Source organism: Miniopterus natalensis, chromosome 17 (genome assembly GCF_054644295.1).
Source record: "Miniopterus natalensis isolate mMinNat1 chromosome 17, mMinNat1.hap1, whole genome shotgun sequence".
Lineage (NCBI taxonomy): Eukaryota > Metazoa > Chordata > Mammalia > Chiroptera > Miniopteridae > Miniopterus > Miniopterus natalensis.
In genome coordinates, this window is record NC_142097.1 from 5023641 (window position 1) to 5046619 (window position 22979).

At 40.5% G+C, this 22979-nt stretch overlaps 1 protein-coding gene across 1 annotated transcript in view; it reads right to left on the reverse strand.

Moving 5' to 3' along the window:
• Positions 1-22979, reverse strand: part of COX10 (cytochrome c oxidase assembly factor heme A:farnesyltransferase COX10) — a 114610-nt gene that overhangs the window by 84590 nt on the left and 7041 nt on the right. Inside the window, exon 3 of the mRNA XM_016222459.2 lies at positions 21063-21384. Within this exon, the coding sequence (XP_016077945.2) occupies positions 21063-21384 (322 nt within the window). The remainder of the gene's footprint in view (positions 1-21062; positions 21385-22979) is intronic.

Consider the following 22979-nt stretch of genomic DNA (forward strand, 5'->3'; position numbering starts at 1 on the left):
TGACAGCACAGAAGCCAGGGAGCCGGGGAAGCTGATCTAGCCGTCTCAGGAAACAGCGCTGCTTCCGAGGAACCATGGCCGAGCCCGAGGGGACGGAGGAGCTCCACGACGGAGAGCAGATAAGCAAAAGGGGTGTATGAAAAAATCAGGATTTCACCACTGGGGTAAAGGAAATGACGACAGGCACAAAGAATGTTTGGAGGCAGAATCGGGAGGCTGGGGTGTCATGAATGCAAACGAATGAGAGGGGCTGGGGGAGCAGGCCCGGAGGCACCGCCTCGCACCAACAGGTACATGCCAGAGACACTGATACTCCTTCGTGTGGCCACAAGCTGGCTGGAGTGCCCCTCCGTCTAGCTTTATCAGCCACAGGCAGACTCTTTACAGTTCTACCATGTGGACATACCCTGTCCCTAGCACCAAGGCCAGCCACAGACTTCTTGGTATTTCTATTTATTTGACTGGGATCAATGATAATTTGCAAAGGTGACTTAAATACATGTGTGGAGACTGTAACCTAAACCAGAAGTTTCTAGATGGCATGTATTTGGCACAGGGGTCCCCACACGTGGTGTGCACCGGAATCTCCCGAAAGATGTGCCTCCAGGAAAGAGGGTAGAGGTCCAGGTGAAGGTCCAGGAGTGAGAACACAGGCTTGAACAAATAGTACAAGACAAGCAGCAGACTAGCAGCTAAAGGCAATGAGGAGGCTTATTCGAAGTCAGGGAGGCCCATGCAGGGGAAGAGCGGCTGGCTCGGGGCAGAAAGTGTGCACTGTCCCTTCCCCCCAGAGCATGGCCTGCCCTGGCCCACGTGCGGCACTACAAGTCAGAACACAACAATTTCACATCAGTACAGAACAGCGGCGAAAAACCCCACGGACCCAGGGCAGCGGTCCAAGACTAAACACTATTTCAAAGGAAACACTCTGAAGAAACTTTTAGCTCTCTAATTCTCTAACGACTTATGCCCCAAAGAAAATGCCACAGTGATTTCAAGCTTTGAAAACAGTAGTTGAGGAGCATATAAAAGGATATTTTCCCCAGGTGAGACAGGAAAAGAACAGCCTCTCCTATAAAAGCCATACACATTTAGTGACCATCAAGAGAAGCACCATTTTTTTTTTAGAGCAAACAAAAGTCCTTTTAAAATATTCAAACAGCACCGTTCTTTGAGTGGCTTTTTCATTTTTCACAGATATCACACCGTCAACCGCAAAGCCTCATGGACAGGCTGGCGTTCTACAATGAGAGTCATCTTGTTCTGCACCACTCGACAGCTCTCCAGATGGGCTAGGCGACTCCTCGCACAGCGCCCTGTGTGTAGCGACAAGCCAGGGCTGGAAGAAAAGTCCTTAACACCCAGGCTACTTCTCATTGTACCAGAAGAATGCTACCACCCAAGAAGAAAGGTTGATGGCGTCAACGGGAGAACTTGAGGGGAAAGAGACTGCATGGTATTCCCTCTCAAAGAAACTAAGTAAATTGCTTTAATCCATAGAATAAATCAGTCAAAATAATTCATGACTACTTTAAAGCCTTGAACCTTAAATCAGAAGTAGACTGCTTACAAACATCTCTAGTGGTTATAAGAGCACAGAAAATCCTTTCTCAATATATAATTAGCAGAAGCTAGAGTCACCAAAGTAAAGAACTACTTTAGATGTCTCTAAATATCCAAATTACATTTTGTATTGTGTTTTATAAACAAATAAGAAAAATCAATTACCACCTAGTGGACAAGAGAGCACCATAATCATTAAGCTGTCAAAATAAAAATGCTGTAAAAAGAAAATTCACTTTGTTTAAAATAAAAAAGAATATGTAGTTACATGAAACTGTTAATTCAGAGGAAAATATATCGTTTTCCTTTTTCTTTTTTTAATCCTCACCTGAGGATATTTTTTCCACTGCTTTTTCAGAGAGAGTGGAAGGGGGAGAGAGAGAGAGATGGAGAGAGGAACACCGATGTGAGAGAGACACATTGACTGGTTGCCTCCTGACTGGGGCTGGGGATGGAGCCTGCAACCGAGGCATGTGCCCCTGGCCGAAATAGAACCCGGGGCCTGTCAGTCTGCAGGCCGATGTGCTAGCCACTGAGTCAGTCTGGCTAGGGCTCTTGTTTTTCTTAAATTCACCTTAGGGCCTCAATATAGGAAGCACATCAAATTTTTAACTAATGGGGTCAATGATAAGCTGATAGAAAGTGGTTTATAAGAAACTGACAGGGAAAAGGTAAGACATACTAATGACTGAAAAACAGAAATAACTGCCTAATTTAAAAATGTGCAAATTGTGAATGGTAATATACATTAAAAAATGATAGGGGTTATTATAGCGAAGGAAATTGGAATTTTGTAGCACATTTCCAAAAAAGATCAAAAGCTAACAAAGAATGTATTTATATTTACTGCATCAAAGCAATTAATTTAAAGAAAGAGAAAGGTGGAGGATTGATACATTGTGCAAGCAGGACTGACCAGAGCAATACTCTCATAGGCACTGCCACACTGTAATTAAACTTCTCATTGATTTCCTGGGATTCATTACATGGAATCATTTTACAACACCAGGATCTCATTAAAAGTGAATGTAATATATTCTTTCATTAATAACACTTGAAATTATATTTTATTTGGTAATCTCATATTCTGTCTCTTCACAAATAAACATAAAATCAATGCTGCCCACAAACCATGACCCATTCAACAGAGGCCCAGAGCACTGCTCTGCGGGTCCGAGGATGACACTGGAGGCCCAAGGAAGAGTAGCAGCCTTCCCAGCCCAGCGAAGCCTGACCCGTCCCACCTGCCCCTGCAAAGATTTACTAACAGCCTGTGATGGTGCTTGGTGATAAAGATAGTCCTGACTATTAGGCACAACTCCAACCTTACCAGTCAATCTCTTCTGATCCCATCATTAACAGGATTCACAAAATATGGTCTCATGTCTACCTGCTTTCTCCAAGGAGTTCTTATGTACGCTCTCTATAATTAAAAAAAAAAAATTATTTTTTTTTCAAAATAGTCACCATTAGGCAAGTCCAACTGGCCTGGAAGAAAGCAAACATCCCTGATGTGGACTGCCCAGGAAGGCCACATGGCAGCACTACGGGCGGCCTCCAGGAGCAGAGCACCCACAGCTGACAGCTGGAAGGAAAAGGGGGACCTCAGTCCAAGAGAGGCACAGAAATGAATTCTGTCAACAACCGGTGGACCTGGAAGAAGACCCCAAGCCCCAGGGAGAACCACAGCCCTGAACAAACACATTGATTTCAAGCTGGTGAAACCTTTAGCAGAGTCCAGCCAGGCCATGCCTGGACTTCTGAAATAGTAACTTTGTTTGTTTTAAACGGCTAAGCTTGTGGTAACTTGTTTGTAGTAAAAGAACACTAGTACCTATTGTAACCAGGGTGGCATTCAGGGAAGGCCAGTCTATCAACAACACAAAGGACTGACTATCTGGAGTGGAGGCCACTGCAGGGCATGGGCAGGAAGTGCCGAGGGCCTGGAAGGATGGCCGCAGTGCAAATGGAGGTGCAGATATGTGCTTTGAAGGCAGCTGTACTTTACAGAATTAATATGCATGACTAGAGCAAAGGAGCTAAACGTAACTCAGTAACTATGAGTCTAATTGCAGCCCTAATTTAAGAATCTCTTCCACAATGTTTCTGATAGATGTTATCTCCAATCCGGTGACAGGAGCTGATTTCTCCCTGGGCAACCTCTTCCATGGAGAAGAGCTCTAGCTGCGGCAGTTCTCTCTCAAACCAGGTCAAGTCAACTTCCTGGAAATACCTACCTACGGATATAACTTCCGTCTGCTCAGGCAACAGTCAATTAACTTTTTCTTAGCACCACCCTTCAATTATGTAATGAAACAGTCCCACAGTCCATGCTTCTCCAAGCTAAATGTCCCCAATGACCACCCACTCCTGACTTCCACACTCATGTGCACACGGGTGACACCTTTTAGAGACAGGCTAGTTTCTCACTGTAACTAAAGCACTTAGCACAGTGCCTAGCAAATAATAAGGGCTTATCAAATGGCGTTCTTGGTAACTATTAAAATGTGGTTCCTGGAGTTCTACAATGACATATTTCTCTGACCACTAAGCTTAGACATAAAAGCACTGCATAAAGGAAGTTCGAGAAACAATAAAATGTTTCATAAAAGTGCCACACGTCTGTCTTAGGACCTAAGTTACCTCTTTGTCACTCTAGGTGCGTGAGTGGAAAGTAGCTCTTAATAAATGTGGACTAAAGATGACAATGATGAAAACAAAACACACACTTGTGAAGCACTTTACAATGCCTGTGTTTTCACATTTACATAAATCTCAGAGACAAGACACTACACTTCAAAACAGTGTGGAGACCCCAGGGTAAGAGGAGAAAATGTGGAAACTTTCCCTTACATTTGACTTTTAATCCTTTCTTTAAAAGCATTCATTTGGCATACCTTAAAAAGAATATAATACATTGATGTAAGAGTCCATGAATTTTATTTACAAATAACTGTACATTTTATCTTACGTATGACATACACAATAGTATAAATATTATTAATATATACGTGTGCACTTAAAACTTTTTACTGATAAAGAACAGGACTAACAAACTGTGGAGAATCTGCTCTAAAATAAGCAGCAGGGCTATGGGGCAGGTCTCGCCTGTGATTTCACGTGGGAGGGCCCTGCAAGCCGTGGGGGTGAACTCGATCGAGGGGCTGTCACGCGGTTCGCCGCAGTGCCGGGCTCTCTGCTCTACAGTCTTTGACAAGCACCCCAAAGACTCATCCTCAGAAGAAAGCTCAGCCCTGAAGGAAACGGACACGCACCTTCACACACTCAGCAGCGCACAGGGCCAGGGGACACCTCCCCCGCCCGTGGGTCGGGCGGCCACAGAGAGCAGGTGCGAGGGGCAGGGCCCGCGGCGCCAGGGCCGCTCTGCCGCCCGCCCCGGCCACCGGCCACCGGCCACCGGGCTCGGAAGCGCCGCAGGACCGGAGGGCGAGCTGACGCCTCCCGCTCCTGACGTCACCGCACACGGCCCGGAGCAGCACGAACACCTGGGAGGTTCTGCCTTCACTAGCATGCAAGAGGTTTTTTTGAAGAAGCAGTTTTATCAAGAATAAATATATATTTTTTAATATATATCTTTATTGATTTCAGAGAGAGGAAAGGAGAGGGAGAGAGAGAGAGAAACATCAATGATGAGAGAGTCATTGATCCGCTGCAGCCCGCAACCCGGGCATGTGCCCTGACCGGGAATCGAACCTCGATTGCCTGGATCCTAGGTCGACGCTCAACCGCTGAGCCAGGCCAGGCTGGGCAAGAATAAATTTTTAAAAAAATGCTCCATACTTTGAGAACTATTGGTCCCTGAGCCTAAGCATAATGAAGGTACTTTATTTCCTTTCTGAGAGCATCAATTAAAAATAACTATAAGGATTACATTTAAAAAACTGGTCATCTATATCCTGCTTTTATCTCTGCCTTTTAATGCCTCACTGTTTTTTACCACTGGCCCCAAAGAATTAAGTGAAAAACAAAACTCCAATAAATCAATTGGGGTAATTATCAACGCTGAAAAAAGATTTGGCAGGAAGATTAAAACCACTGGCTAAATGAGTTTGAGATTCTCTATAGATTTTAAATTACCCTGGTGATCTATTGTATCTCACTGTCCTGACAGTGGATAGTATGCAACATTGTATTCCAAATCCTACAAACCCCAGACACACTCTCTTTAAGGCTCTCCTGTCCATAAATCTGATAATAGGCAGTTAATAAATTTGTATGTGGTTCTGTTTATGTGTGTCCAAGCGATGGAGTAAGTTTTTTCAGTTGGCCTCAAAGTTCAAAATTATGTAAGTTAATGAAGAGGCAGGAATTAAGCCTCTTCTGATTTTCAAATGAGCACAGCATGTATTTTTAACTTCATAGCTGTACTTGTGATTTCCTCCTCTCTCTCCGTTTCTATTAACACCTTAAGCTTCAAATGGTTCAATTTCTAATTTGAGTTTTTTAGGCTTCATGGCTTAGCAGTGCTCTGTGAACCTCCTGACACAGTCATCTTACCAGCACACATATCAAAGAAGGTGGTAATTCTTATGCCTATTGTTAAGTTCAGATGAAAAGTCGATCGATGAGAGACACGGTATTTTTTCCTCAACCACATTAAAGAGTATCAATCAGAGGTAACTGATTACAAACCATAACCACTTCTGACTAAAAGATAAGACTTTATAGAGATTTTTTAATAACACAGCTGCAAAACTAAGAAATAATGGTGCCTTCCTGTTTTCCTCCTACTTTTTTCATATAGTTAATGACCAAAGCTGGTCTGAAAAATCCTAGGACCAAATTAAAACTCCTAACTTCAAACACTGAGCGACACTGTTTACCAAGTGAAACATTTCAGTATGATCACCAAGGCAGTCAGACCAAGCATTTGGCTTGCATTTGTAGTCAGCATTCAGAAAGGGAAATGAATATCTACCACACTTGTTAAATAAATGCATAAATACAAGCTGTTTATGTAACTTAGCTATGCAGCACTGAGGGAGAGCCTCAGATTGTTCTTTCAGTTAGTGTTGCCGTTGCTTTTTGGATTTTCTACTGTGTCATCCTAACCTTAGGTTCTTTTCCTTCTCAATAAAGAAATGTTTCTTCTCAATATACTTTGTAATTAGCTAAAAACTTTTCCATAAAACTGATGCCTATTAGACTTTTAAAAAGAGGAAACACCTCTTTTGAAAAATAAGTTTGGCAAAAGGGAATTGTCAGCTGTACAGTTTCGACTAAAGTAATGAACCCTTTTCTCATTTCATATCAAAACTGTGTCATTGTCCAAAAAACAGACATTTTATAATAAACACTTAAAATAAAAATTAAGATTAAGCATTCATTTAGTATCATTCTGATTTTGACAGTATTCAGTGTTTATCTACACTTGATTATTTTATACAACACATGTAACAGATCAGTAAAATGAACCTACTTACCTGTTCTTCGCATTTGGACATAACTGCATGCAGGCATTACTATATCACTATTTTCTTTTTCACTGACTGCTTTCATTTACTCCTGGTAACTAAACAGTTATGCAATAATATTGGCTATGTTATTATTCTAGGCCTGGGGTGGTGAACCTTTTTTCTGTCAAGGCCCATTTGGATATTTATAACATCATTCTCGGGCCATACAAAATTATGAACTTAAAAATTAGCTATGAAAAAAGCTCCTAGATTTATTGAATTTTGAATCCTGTCTGCAGTTGCCTTGGCAGGGCCAGACCAAATGATTCTGAGGGCCATATATGGCCCATGAGCCGGATGTTCCCCACCCCTGCTCTAGGCATTCAAGAGGATTTTCTAGCAAGAAAAATATTTTATATACTTTTATGATGATGAACAATGGGAAGAATTCCCTGGTATCAATGTCCTTTTAAGTGAAACTGACAATCAATAGTCATCATTTACCAACCCAAATAGCTGATTCACTGATAACATTTATGGTCACTAGTAATCTGAAAAAGAAAAGCATTTTGGCTGAGGACCAGATCATTTAGAATAAAGCAAAGTCATGTCTTGCAGGATCCCTCCGAGCTTCCAGGGGTATAAGTTTCACAAATTCAAAAAACTAGTAGAGCCCGGTGAGGTGTAACTCAGCAGCTGAGCAGTGACCTATGTTAAATAACATACCCCCACAGAGGGGAATCTGAGTGGACCTGCAGAATCTAAGAGGGCTCCCAGGTGTCACACTGAGGGAGCCATCTGCTGATGGGCTGTTGGAGAGGAAACAGGTAGAGGACAGAAAAGGCCATGACAGGTAAGGATGCAGATAAACTGCATCAGCAGGAAGTTGTGGAGTTCCCACTTGATGAGAACTCAGCCTCTACTTTTGTTAGAGATGGGGAGCAATGAGCCTACTGAGGGAGAGTGGGTAATGGAGAGGGTGCTGCATGAGTTTGCCAGATAAAAAAAATTTCTCAAAGTATGTCCTGGGACCATGCCTAACAGGTCTATCTGTAAAAACAGATTCCTAGACTCCACCCCAGACCTAAAGTGAAGGAATTTATGGAGATGAGGCCCAGAAATTTGCATTATAACAAGCATTCCAAGAATCTCAGATGGTAAATAGTTTTAGAGCCACTAAAGATAGTGAAGTTTTAGGGGCTGATGGTGGGAATTAGGGTGAAGAAGAAAAATGAGCAAGATGCCAAAGCCTTGGGTGACTGCAACAAAGAAGACAGAGGGGACATTTCACGGCACCACCAGGCTCATTTCCTTTTTAGCTGACATTTCACCATCAACCTAAACTTTTTCAATGTGGAGGTATGCTTGGGCTAGAGGGCTTTCCTCTGTTGTATAATCCAGTACTACCAATTCTCCAACACGAACTAGAAGTCACAAAACGCGTATCTGATAATCAAGGTGATGGGGAAAACGACTAAGAGTGGTACACATCTACCACCACCACTGGAGAAGGAAATGTCGAGCTGGCAAATCAGTCTTCATTTAAATATACTACATGTGAAGTGCACATGTGAGGCTGTGGCCCCAGAGCAGACTAAGGAGTTGTTTTGTGTTCTCTAGAAAACAGGGTAGTGGAGAGGTGGGCAAGCTCATGTCCCTTTCTAGAAGGGGAAGCACTGCATAAAGAGGCAGTCCAGTGGGCGCTATGAGAACACAGGGAAGTTGGCTACTGGCAGAGGTGACTACGCTGGGTTTTAGATGCTTTAGATTTTGAAATGACAGAGGTAAGAATTATGCCATAGTTCACACCTCTCTTGCAGCTAGAGGTAGTCAGTGTTGGCCAATGAAATATAAGAAGTTCCTATCAAGAGCTGTCCTTCCCAAACAGAAAGGCAAATCCTTGTGAAGAGGCTTCTGCCTTTCCACAAGGTCCCCCTTCTCCATTCTTTCTGCGTGGAATACAGCAGGATGATGGGGGGTGTGACAGTCATCTGTGGTCCTGAGAACAGGAGCCTCAAGCTAATAATTACAGAGCAGAGAGAAGGAACCCGGTATGTTGACAACCCTTTAGCACCAGCTCTTCCTCCTATTTTAGACTCCTTGATGCAAGAGAAAAATAAACCCTTAATTCATTTACATCGCTGTTCAAGTTTCTAGTCACGTGCAGCTGAGCCCATTCTCAACTCACAGTTTTTTTCTCTCTCTTCTTTAAAAGTGTTACTATTTTTTGAGATTATCATCCTCATGAAATTTATCTTTACATTCCTTTACACGTCTCTACCATAGCATCTTACACTTACAATCAATTCAGTTAACATCAAACTGAATTTAAAACAACTCAATCATTTGAAAACAGAATAGCTTAGATAAATGTATATTTTATCTAAATTAGAACACTGTCTAAAGCATCTACATGGCCCTCTCCCACCAGAAAAACCAACTGGGATGGAGGAATGAAAATAAATATCAGAGAAAAACCTACATCAGTGATAAATTAGGTAGAGAGAGGATACTAAAACCCCCAAGAAATGTTTGTCAAATATAGTACAGATGACATTAAATTGAAGATAGTGCTGAGAGTTGACATTACTTTCATTACCTGAATAGCAAAAAATTAGACTACCTAAATATCAACTAATAAGGAAATCGATAAACATGGGAAATAAAGGCTATGTGAGAGTACCCATTACTCCTTCCTGCTGGGAGAGGTGAGGGGTAAGGAGCAGAGGCCTGGGTGGACCATAGCTGTGAGGGGCCGCCTCTATGAAAGTGCCTTCTCCGTCGAACCAGGAGTCTTCAGACACAACTGCATCACAGCTTGGGGGGAGAGAAAAGCCGTCACATCAGCAAGAAAGCAGGTCGTCGCCTTGACATAATTCTCACTGCGACAACGCAGAGTGGTTCTGCATATTCTATCCAGTGTAGCAAGCCACCCACTGACTCTAGGCCCTGGCACAGCAGGGTATTTTTCCAGCTCAACAGGAAGTAGCACCAGAGAAAAGGCTGGAGACAGACACACTATACTCTGAGAGCAGAAGCAGGCTACATTAAAAACCAGATGTGCAGAGTAGGACACTGGCACTGTGCGGTTTCAAAAACCTTGAAAATACCTTGTAGAGAAAAAGTTGCCCTGCTGGTAGTTCCCGTCACATCTCCTTCAGGCCACAGGAATGTTACACCAGTAATGGAACCTGAGAGCTTCCATTTTTTAGCTTAAACTGCAAGAGGAGAAGTCTAACAAAGTCAAGTTACACTGTAGGTAAGGAGGAAAAATCCCAGCACTCACTCATTCAATCAATACACAACGAGCACCTACGGTGTGCCAGGCCCTGCACCAGGCATGGGCCTCAGAGTGTAACAGACAAATCATCCTGTCCTCACAGAGCTTATGCTCTTCTGGGGGACTTACTACTGTCGGGAGCTGTCTTCTCTTCACCCAGGAATGGATAACGATAAAGAGGTAAAATGGGTCAATGTAAAACTTAGAAAAAAGATTCTACAACATAAAAAAAAAAATGGAGCATGGACGAAAAGGAAGCTGAATATACTTATAACAAAGATGCAACACAGAACCAGGCTGTGAGCTCCTCATGAAGACCAGGACCCACAGGGCAGGGGCTCACACTCACCCCGTCCTGCCCAGCTGGACGGGTACACTTGGGACATAACAGGGACTGAATGAATAGCAGGTGGGTGAGTAAAACAAGTAAGAAAAAACACGCATGAAACAGATGAAGTGGGTTTAAAAAGTGTAGAGAATCCAGCGCTGCCACAGAAAGTTCAAAGCCATGAGAACAAACAGGACACAGTGGAAAATAGAGTCGGTGCCGAACACTACGCGTCTGAGAGGGTCCTTCAGTGAGAGGCGAAAAATTAGCAAGAAAAGAGGATGGGGAGAGCCCAACAAGGCAATTACACTGAAAATGAAAGGGCGGCATAAATACAAAAAAGGAGAACCTGAGCATTACTTGATTGGCTATCTAAAAACTCACGAGTCAACTGGAAAAAAAAACAAACCACAATTTTTAAAAATACCCCCAAATTAGTTTATCAATAAATGTATATAATCTATTTAAAGAAAACTATAAAATTTAAGAGGCATAAAAAAACTCTTGAATAAATGCAGATGAAGAATATGGTAAAGATCTCAATTCCCCCAAGTTAATCTATAAATGTGTTGAAATTCCATTAGAAAACTAATAGAATTAGAAATTCTATTTTCTAATTTCCTTTAGAAAACTAAAAGGTTAAGGGGGATTAAGATTTATACAGGGAGAGAGCTTCACAAATTCTTAAATTTGTGAGACATTCAACACTGATAAATGATTTATTAAAAACTGGGTATATGTCCACCTTACACCATTACCTATAAATGAAAATTTTAAATGTAAAATATGAAATTATAAATATGTAAGATAAAAAAATACAGATAAATATTCACAAACTTTTGTGTGGGAGAGCCTAAGCATTATACAAAAAATAGAAACTACAAGAAAAAATACTGATAGACTTGATTATATAAAATTAACATTTGCAAATGAAATAATAATAAATGAAAACAAGCAACATACAAGGGATAAGACATCTACAACAGGTAAACAGAATGCGTTCAAATCTTTACTATAGAAAGGACTCTTACAAACACTGAACAAAGACAAACACTGACGAGAGGATAGAAGGTGAACAGGCCATGCACAAAAGAAATATAAGTCACCAGTCAGCATGTGGAAAATATCACACCTCACCAGTTTAAACACAGACTTAAAACCTTAAGTGCCACTTTTCACCTATCAGATAGATAGTTATTTAGAAAAATATAGGATTATCTATCATTTATTGGTAAAGATATGGTGAGTTGGTGGGCACTCCAGTAATAGCATAAACAGGTAAATCCTTTTTCCAGGGAGATTTGTCAGTGAAAATCAAAGTTTTCAGAGTATGCATATCCTTTGAGCCAAGAAGGCCACTCGGATGCACTTATCCTAGGAAAATCACCATAGATTTAACATCAAAGATATTTAAGACAGAGAGAGAAAAACATTGATGTGAGAGCTACATCAATTGGTTGCCTCTGAATGCATCTGGACTGGGGATCAAACCAGCAACCTGGGTATGTGCCCTGACGGGGAGTCAAACTCGAGCCCTTCCAGTGCACTGGAGGACTCCCCAAATGAACTACAAGAAACATCGATGTGAGAAAGAAACCTGGGTAGGGTGCTTCCCATATGCCCTCAGACCAAGGATCAAATCAGCAACCTGTGCATGTGCACGGACCAGGAACTGAACTGGTGACCTTTTGGTGCACATGACAATGCCCAACCAACTGAGCCACACTGGCCAAGGTCAAAAAGGAGGCAGCTTTAATTACACTGATGAGAAAGCATGCCTATCTATTTAGGGAAAAAAGCAAATAATTGAACAGAATGTGTATTATGATCCTATTTTTATAACACAAACAACAGAAACTATATATGCATTAATAGAATATAATTAATAAGATATGATATGATATGATATTACATACTAATGTAATTAATCTTCCTTGAACCTTTACTAATATGCTAGGTTCGGTACTAAATTATTTACCTGTATTACCTCATATAAGCTTCAAAACAATCCTATGAGGTAGGATTATCCCTGTTTTACAGATGAAGAAGCTGAGGCTTAGAGGTTTGAAAAAAATGTGCCCATCATCCCAAAGTATTAAGTGGCAGACCAGAGATTCCAACCCTGCCAGTCTGACTCCAGAGGCGCTGTCATTAATATTAACATAACAACACAGACTGGGCAGAAAAGGCTGGAAAACTATGCAAAAGATCAGTAACTGCACAGCCTGGAGGGGACTTTTTTTTTTAAAAATATATCTTTATTGATTTCAGAGAGAGGAAAGGAGAGGGAGAGAGAGAGAGACAGAAACATCAATGATGAGAGAGTCATTGATCGAGCCCACAACCCGGACATGTGCCCTGACCGGGAATCGAACCCCGATTGCCTGGATCCTAGGTCGACGCTCAACCGCTGAGCCACACCCAGCCGGGCTGGAGGGGACTTTCTGTATGTTATATTTTTGTCTTAAGAAAACACTACTTTAAAAAATTGTTTAAAGTCACCAAAACAGGGTAAACTTATTAACACAGTAATTTTTAAAAATTACATAAAGTATTTACGTTTTGAGTTTACATTTGTCTAAAAACAAAACTATATGAATGAGTTGTACAGAAAAAAATTCTAGAATACACCAAATCATGAAAATGGTTATTATTTTGAGGGGATGGAATTCTTTTCACTTTTGCTTATCTGTATTTCCTATTATTTCTAAAGCAAACAGGTAATATAATAAAAACTCTACTTTCACATTTAATAAGCACATAATTATTAAGGTAATTATTTCAAAATATAAATTGAAATTCAAGAAATAATTTTACTCAATATTTTTATGAAAATATGTGGAAAATATCTTGTCCAGTATCTGATAACTGAAGATTGCAATACACTCAAAACTATACAACCAATCTAAAAATAAAACTGAATCCTCTATTCCTGCTTCTTTTTCTCTTTTAATGAAAAGCAACATTCTGGCCCTAGGGGGAAAAATCTATACACTGATAGACTTTACATCAGCTCCATCAACCACATAACCTATTGGTTCCAATAAGCAATCTATTTTAGTGCTCTGGCTGCAGAAAATGTGTTGTAGCTTTTCAGCACAGATGTTATTTAGGAAAAAATTTCTGCTTTTTATTGACCTATATGAAGTATAAATTCAGTTTGGTCACCAAAGCCCCTTATGATCCACATCCAAAATTTCTTTACACCAGTGTGGTCCTTACAACAAACTCCAAAAACACATTGTAAATAGCTCAGTTGGCAAGAGAAACTCAAAGGGGACATATTATTTCTTTATAAACTCAATCTTACTTCCTTTCATAGAATAAAAATCTTTAAATGGCATTAGCACCAGCACACACTTGGCCCAGATCCTGGCATCAATGAGAAGGCATCAGGCTACTGCTGCTACCTACTGTCCCACAAATGACCACGATATGGCCCTCCACTTTCTCTACAGTTAATTTTCCTCAGTATATCAGAGGAAGCCAAGAAAGAATGACTATTTCTATAAAAGTAATCGCTAATTCCCAGATAGTTCTGCGTCAGCTATCATTAGCTATAAATGAATTGCCCTTAAGAGTCCAAAAGAAATCAAATGATAAAGAAAAAATTCCCACTGACTCTAAGACATGTGTAAATTCAAGTAATAAACTAAATGGGGAGGGAAAGGTCAAATAAAAGGGTAGAGGTCACCTGAAGGGTGCTGCGTCTTTAAATGGAATAAGCAGAAAGAAATGACTTTCATTCAATTAGTTCATCCAGAAACCTGGGGCATGGAATATATAAAATGGTCCTGGAGAAATGTACTGCCCCAGGACTTTTCTATCTGTGGCAATAGGGGAGGCTGCTGCTCCCTTTCTCCCGGCGCGTTCTGCTTTTGCACAGCTCTCTCGTGTGGTCCAGGTCCTGCCCAGCTGCTTCTCCTGCTGCCCAGTGGGAGGACTACTCTGGCTCTCACTGGGTGAGTTGTCATCCAGCCTGACACTATAGGCCTGGGACCGGCACTCTGCCTGCGCAACACCTACTTCACTTTCTCAAAGGGTGGTCCAGGACCACCTACCATCAGATCATCTGGCATGCTTGTCAAAAATGCAGATCTCTGGGTCCTGTCCCAGTCTGCAAGATCTGCATTCCCGGGGACAGTGGCCAGCGAGCACTGTCTGAACACTTGTGCTATTGTAGGCTCCTTCCTTCGCACATTGACGACATACGGGAAACGGAGCTGATGGGCACCATACAGCACAGTATGTACCATTAAATAAGTAATGCAATCACTGTTCTGGATTTTAGACACCACGTTTTAAATACCAAACTATGCATCTGCCTATTTAGATATGCAACAATATGAGGTGTATAAAAGGAAAAACAACAACTAGTATGAAGGTAAGAAAGATGTGGCCACAAAAAAAAAAAAAAAAATCCTAAGCTAATTATCACACTTCACTTTGTTCCTAAAGAAATAAGCATTATGAGAATAAACTTTAAAAAGTGATTTTACATTAATTATTTAAAGTAGCTCTTTGAAGGCTCTAAGAAGAGGAAACATTGATAATCATTTCCTGATTTGGCAGTCAGTCAACACTGATTTCCTAATTGCCAAATAAAATAACTCTTTCTAGCCAGGCATATTAGTAGACCTCTAGCATCTAAAATGTTGATCAACTTCCTTTATGTACTATGTCTTCTCTCCTGGCTTCTGTGACAAAGCCTTTCCCTGTTTTCCTTTCTCTCATCATGTTATTTGCTTGCAGCCTCCATAATATACTCTATCCAATCTTTAAAAGGGGAGGTACCCCAAAGTCCTGTCCTTGGCCTTCTGCTCTGTTCTTCTATATATACACTAACCCATGGCAATCTTGATCACCACCATGGCTCACCCAACTCCATGCTGAAGACCCTCCTTCTTCCAGCCTCCTGTGCTACCTGAGCTCCTGTCCTTCACAGCTAACTGTCCCTGCCCACTGAACTTCCTCACTGCATATGCCAGTGACAGCTCCAATTCCATGTGTACAAAACTCAACTCATCATCTTCCCCCAAAAGTTTCTTCCTTTAATGTTCACATTCTTAAGTCTCAACACCACCATTCATCCAGTCTTCCATGCTAGAAGGCTGGAAGCTTTTCTAGAGTAGGGGCAGCAAACTCAAATGCCTGTGAGAGCACCTAGGCATTTTTTTAAGAAACAAGTACATAGCTCTTAACACAGTCATTTCTATGTAGTTGGCAAATGTTAACTTACTTAATACTCAGAACAACCCTCTGAAGTAGGTATTACTATTAGCCTTAGTTTACAGATGGGTAAACTGAGGCACAGAGAGATTATGAAAATTGTTCAAGGTCACTCAGCTAGTAAGAGCCAGGAACTTGAAAGAAGGGACTCTGGCCCCGGGGCTGTACACTACGCTCTCTCAGAGACCTGGGTAGAGTGCAGAATCAGAAGCATAGAAGGAGCATAGAAGGAGGACATAAGGAGCACAGGGCCCAAAGAACTAGAGAATGCTTGCTTCACCCAACAGCAGTCAAGGTCTTTGCAACTCCAGGTCCTAAACCTTTTATTTAATGCCTCCTCAGCCCTCTACCACATCCACTGCTCTGTAACTCTATTTCCTTAATATTTCTCTCCCGACCCCGTTTTTCTCCCTCCCCATCGCAGCCTTAGTTTAGCCCGAGTCATTTCTCAGTTGGCTACCACTGATTTATTCACCATCATTTTTGAGTCTCTCCATGCTCTATAGCTGGAGCCAGAAAACTTGTTCTATAAAGAGTGAGAAAGAAAATATTCAGGCTTTCCAAGCCATAGTTTTCTGTCATAATTACTCAATTCTGCCAATGTAGCATATCAGTTTAAAACAAATTGGCATGGCTGTGTTCCAATAAAACTTTATTTACAAAAACAAGCAACCCTTGCTCAACAGTACTGCAACCACAGTCTTCTTAATCAATCCTACTCCTTATACTGAAATACATTCCACATGCTCCCCACACCTTAGAGAATATAATAAAAATATTGAAGTATCAAAAAAAACCAAAAACCCACCCACCAGTGAATGCTTTTTTAACCACAGGGCGGTAAACATTTTTCTAAGCATTAAAAAAAACAACAACAAAAAAACTAACAAGTTTGAATACATAAAAGTTAAAAATCTCAGCAAAGCAAAATAAAACAATGAAATATCATAAGTAAAATAACGGGAAAAAGCAAAATGTTACCAAAAAAATTAATGCACATGATGGATGAAATGCTAAAAAGAGCTCTAAAAAAAATCATTAAGAAATTACCAAGGGTATGAGGTAAATAATAGAAGGAAAAGTAGAAATGATCAATAGAGAAAAAGATTCCACCAAAATTCCATCAAAACTTAAAAAATAAAAACCCCACACACAAAAATCTTTTCAGTTATCCAGTAGGCAACACTGCTAAAGACTGCCAATTACAAGCATGAAATACAGGAGCAATCAGATTTCCACAGGCTGTTGGAGGGAATGTAAATTACACTATCTTTTTTAGGCACAAACTGGTCAATCTATCAAAATTAATATGTTTAAAGCTGGCAATTACATTTCTAAACACTTACCCTACAGACAGACTCACATAAGTATACAAAGACTTATGTACATAAAAGTTAATAACAGAATTGCTTTTAATAGCAAAAAACCTAGAAAGGCCCTGACTGTTTACCTACAGAGGATGAGCTAAGTAAATCATGGTAGTTCCATATAAGGGAACAGTACGCAGTGAAGTACACCCTGTCAGGAAGAACTAATGTTAAGAGAAATGGCAAGCTGTAGAACTGTGACTGCCTGTGCGCACCATGACCCTATTTCCACTAACATACAAAGCCTTCTCTGTACCTTTCTATCTGCATATACAGGGCTACATTTTAAGTAGCGGTGTTATCTAGAATGGATGGAAAAGGTACTTTTTCAGTTTAAGGTATTATGTTTCCATATTAATTGAATTTCTTTTTCTTACAGTAAACTTATATTAATTTAGTAGTATTTAAAAGCTGCTTAAAAGGTAAATAAATAAGACAAAATACAAAATGACTGTGTTCCTCCAAAGAGCCTCCCACGACCTTCCACTGCTGGGGCATACCAGCCAAGCTGTTTAGCATGACACACGAGCCATGTGACAGAATGGCCCTGCTTCACTCTTCAGCCTCAGGAAGGAACTTTCCCCACAGAACACTCAAGCCACACTGCGCTGATCAGGCACACTTCAGCCTTCTGAACATGCAGGAGCCTCTGCTTACAATCCTTGCCTTTCCTGCCTAGTAAATATTCGTTCACTTCATCCCTCCACAGGAGGAAAGCACACTCCCTTCTCTGGGACCCCACTCTACCTTATGCACACACTTCTTACAATACCTATAACATTAACTTCCCTAAGGATGGATATAGCAATAACAATAGTATTGGAAATAGCTAATTAAGTGCCTGCTAGTGCTGGCACTTTGGTGTTTTACCTGCATTATCTCATTTAATCCTCACAATGAGGCTATGAAGTTAAGTATCACTATCTCTATATTACAGGTGAAGAAATGAAGCCACTCTAAGGTTAAGATATTGCTCAAGATCACATAGGTATTAAGAAAAAGTTCTGGGTTTGAAACACAGATGTATCAGACCACAGTTGTTTTATTTTTATGTATGTGCATATGTATAAAATCTCCCCATTCGACTGTGAACTTATTAATGACAGAAATCACGTGTTATCTCCATATCTCTGACAACCAGTATCAAAGGGTTTATGGTAAACACCCAATAAATACTGAAGGCAGGGAGTCTCTTAGTATGAAAAAGGGACTTAAGTGTCATCATCCAGTCCCACCCACTACACAATGCAGGAATCCTTCTTCAACTTCCCTCAAAGATGATCTGTTTATACTTGGATAGTTCCCATGACAAAGAACACTGCCTCAGGAGGCAGCTCATTTTGCACCTAAACAGTTCTCCTAAGAACTTTCCTTCACACTGAGAGAACCTGCCACCTGTTAGCATGTGCAATCTCTTAGTTCTGTCTTCTGGACTTTAAGTTAACAGCACTGTTCCTTTAAATCAATGGAGCTATAGATGTTTGAAGATGGCTATTATGTCTTCTTTCTCCTTTCCCTCACTTCCTCCCTCCTCCCTCCTCCCTTCTCTTTTCTAAGCAGAAGAATCTCATTCCCCAAGTGACAGGGTTTCCTCATCCCCCTTCCTTGTGGCTGCCCTCCTCTGGAGGACTTCAGTCTGTCACTTCCCTCTCAAAAGCAGGTCCTACCAAGCGAGGTGCATGTACCTAGAGAGCTAGAAGTGGTCAACAAGTGTCATGATTTCTGCCCTCAGATTCTTAGGAAAATATGACGTACATTAAATAGATAATCAAGTGTTTACCTGGAATTATTTGAAAACTAACCTCTGAAGTTCTCCCACGTATCAGTCATGCTGCTGGGTACTTTAAATGCATTTTATGATTGAATCCTTAAGTGATTTATTATTATTTCTAGTTTAAAGATGAGAGAATTGTCTCAACAAGATCAAGGAACCACCCCAAGTCTCACTGGCTAGTAAATGTTCCAGCCGGGATCTGAACTCAAGTCACCTTGACTTCACAGCCATATTCTGAGCGTGGAGAAGGAGACTGGGGCCATGAGCAGCAAAAGAAGGCTTAGTGGAGAAGCCTTGAAAGGATGTGACTGGTTTCCATGGAGGAATGAGCATGGTGGGGTAGAAGGGGTTAGGGAAGGAAGAAATATGTTTCTGCAAAAGAGTCTAACCATTTCAGATGACAATGTTCCTTTAAAATCGGGCAGAGATGAGGCAGGAGGCAACACGGAGGAGCTGTGGGCTCTTGACAAAGTCAGGAGTAGAAAGCAATGCTTCAGGGAAGTTACGCTGGCAGCCTGGGCAGCATACACTGCAGTGAAAGGGGAATGAAGGCAGAGAGGACAGTTCGGAGCTGGTGCAATAACCTAAGGCCTCAGATGCTTGGGCTGAATTAGGGTGGCAGCTTCAGAAACAGGATGAGCACCACACAGGAGTTAGCAGGACTCCACTGTGCAGTGGGTGGTAGACTGAAGCGGAGAATGGAAAGCAAAGAATGACGCTAAGATTTCTCCTAGAGGACAAGTGAAAAATATTAGCATTGCTAAAAGAAATGTGACAACAGAGAGGAGACGGAATCTGCAGAGTGGTGCACACAGAGAAGCTCCTGCTGATGGCAGCGCTCACTTCTGACGCCCAGATGGAGAGGCCTTGTTTTCTGGGTGACATTCTAAAATCACACCTTATTTACAGTCATTCTTAATAAGTCAACATGACGCACAAACCAACTGTGTAAATGACAAAAGGTAATTTCTCTAGAAATGTGATGACTCCTTTGCTTAGCCACCGGAAAGCACTGAGATGGAGTTTCAAAGAAAATCATCACCTGAAATTACTCCCACTGCTTTAGTTTTACTATGATTCTTCATCAAACTCCTAATGTCCAAGTGCCATCCCCCAAGAAAAAGTTTTGTATAAGTAAACTTGGTCACTGAGGAAAGACGTGTCTGGTTTACCTCCTTTTACCCTGGATTTCAGGCTCAACTCCCTTGAAAAATGAACAAACAAACTAGAAACCCTCTCTGATTGTCTCTATTCTCTATTCCCCAAGCCTCTGTCTCATCTGTTCACGTGCTGACTCTAACTCAGTAACATTATTCACCACTTTCTGTCCTCAGAGTACCTGTGTAACTTTATCGTTTCCCCATTTCTTCTCATTCTTATCCAAGAATGGAGAGACCAGGTCTTCAGTCTGCAGGATGACCCAGAACATATATTCTAAAGTGGCCCAGAATAAGCTACTTCTAAGTTTAGCTATGAGATGGGATGATAATAACAAAGCTTCGCCTGACTCAGGGTGGCTGTAACGACCAAGTGACATAATTATGGGTTAATACCCAAATGCATGCAATCAAATTTGGTGCAGTTTGCTACAGTAAGGCAAAAAATCTGGTTCTAAACCTCCTTTCAGAGATGCACTCAAAATCGCTCCACACCTGGAACAACCCCAGAGGTCCTACAAGAAGCAAAAGGCAGTGAGCTGAGAGTCCCAGTGGCCACTGCGGTTCCACTGCAGGCTAAGCACAGCATGCAGTCCATCCTGCGCAGAACTCAGAAGGACAGAACTCACTATCTCATCACATCTTTAAAGGACAGCAGGTGTACAATCATAAAAGACAGAAATAAGCAGGATAAGTATTCTACTTTAATTGCAAATAAAGAAGAATGTTTTTAGTACAATATGTTTAGTAGAATAGTATTTACAATTCTGAGAAAATAGAATTCAGAAAATCTGACTTCAGATCTCAATTAGAGAGAGAAAAATTATTAATGAGAGGATCCACAGTTTCAAAACATTCCTTTTGGGGCAGTAAATAAAATCAGCTTTTTGTTTAACTATAAATAAAGTTTCAAGTAAGAATCCAACCACACCAGAAAAGCAAAGTACCTGTGAGTTTGATTTTAGACAGTCGAGCCAAAATTCCTGGCAAGTCGTCCACATGCAACTTCATCTCTTTCCACCGCGTTTCTTCTTTGGTCTCTTTTCCCTCATCTATTGAGCCTTCAATTATTGAGGCAGATTTTAGTTCTATCAATTCTGTTTCACTTGGCTTTCTGGACAAAGGTAGGCTAGAAGGTGCAAAAGGCTTCATCTCATATACTTCTGCTTTGGCTTGACTTGAAGATGTTTTCTCAAGGAAAGGAGAGGCCACTGGTTCTGACTTCGGCTTGATTTGCTGGCTGAGGCTTCTGTTCTGCTGTGTGACGTACTAAATGTAAAAAGTACATGTTACTATACAAGGCCTAAAATGCTCTTAAATGGTTCTTTAGTTATATCTTCTATCTGTCCGACTTTTATGGCACTTAAAAGATTTTCCTCCAACTTTATAAATACATGGTATGTGAAATAATATGAGAGTGCTTGTTACGTGGAAATCACTACAGTAAGAGGTAAGCAGAACACAATTAATTCCTTGGCAATAGTTTTCAAATTCTGTGGCTTAGGAAAATCCTAAGAATTTAAGTTCCTTGAAAAAAAAGTTATTTTTATTTCTTATTCATCTCCTCCAGAAGTTCCCCCAATGAAGTGCCAGAAACTGATGGTTTAACATTCAAATACAATGAAAAAGATTTCTATCATGTTCCTAGGCAAACACTGCAGAGAGGCGCTCAGTGGTGGTGCACATTCCAGGCCTAAATGACATTCCAGCAGTGTATATGAGGAAAAATCATGGGCTTTAGAGTTAGACAGTACCCATCACTTACTTGCAAAAAGTAATTACTACAAGCATTCAGTGAGGCACTTCACAGTTTCATATGTATATTGTTATATTTTATATAATATATATCTCACTTAAGCTCTGCAACAGTTGTTAAAGAAGATGGATCACTGTTAATACCTCTCTAATTTACAGATCAGGAAACCAAGGCTGAGAAATAAACTGAAAGAGCCAAGAGTGAACAACCAGTTAGTGACAGGTGGCCCTGAGACTTGAAGCTACTACTCTGGAACTAGTTAAGAGACTTTTTCATTACACATTTCTAGTCTTAGGAATTACAACATCATAAATGAATCCAGAGTTCTGATTACATAAAAAAGGCATGATACATACCTGAGTTCCTCTTCTAAATATCCATTATCCTTGAGCCCCCGGCTTTACATTACCCGGAAATTAAATCTCTTACCAGAACAGTAAGTTTTATAAAACTTGTTAAATTAAAGTGGGCATTTTAAGGTAAAAAAAGATGAGAGAAATGTCAAATAAGATTTTGGATTATGAATCTGTTATTATTTCAACTTGCACTATTAAGAGTTTTTAGCTATCATTTCCCCATTCTATGATACTTTTCTATTTGAGAAAATGTCAAATGCCTTCATTGGTAACTTACAGTAAGTTACCATGTTGCCCATAATATCATGGAGCTGACTAGATACAGGCCTACAAGAGGGCTGAGATATATTATCAATGCCCACTACAAAATGTCAAGCAAAGTACTAAAAACTTAATTTGTTGCATGTGTTAAAAGGCTTTTTGAATGCACTGCTAATGTAAAAAAACAGGAGGGTCACACTGTTAAAGCAATTATTTCTGAATTACTGATATATTAACAGAATTTTAAAGAATTTAAAGAGATGTATTATAACAGTTCAGTTTTCTCTAATTTTAGCCTAGTGAAAATATGCCAGAAATTTTCAGTCTTTCTCCAAACTTAATCAGTAAATTAGAGATCATACTTTTAAGCTCAAACAACAGAACTCTTCTGGTATCAGTTAAGGATGATCAAAACAAGGGATTAAAGTTCTGAATAAATGGAAGAGGACCCTAAATAAACATCCTTTTTAAACAGCACTCCTTACTACTCC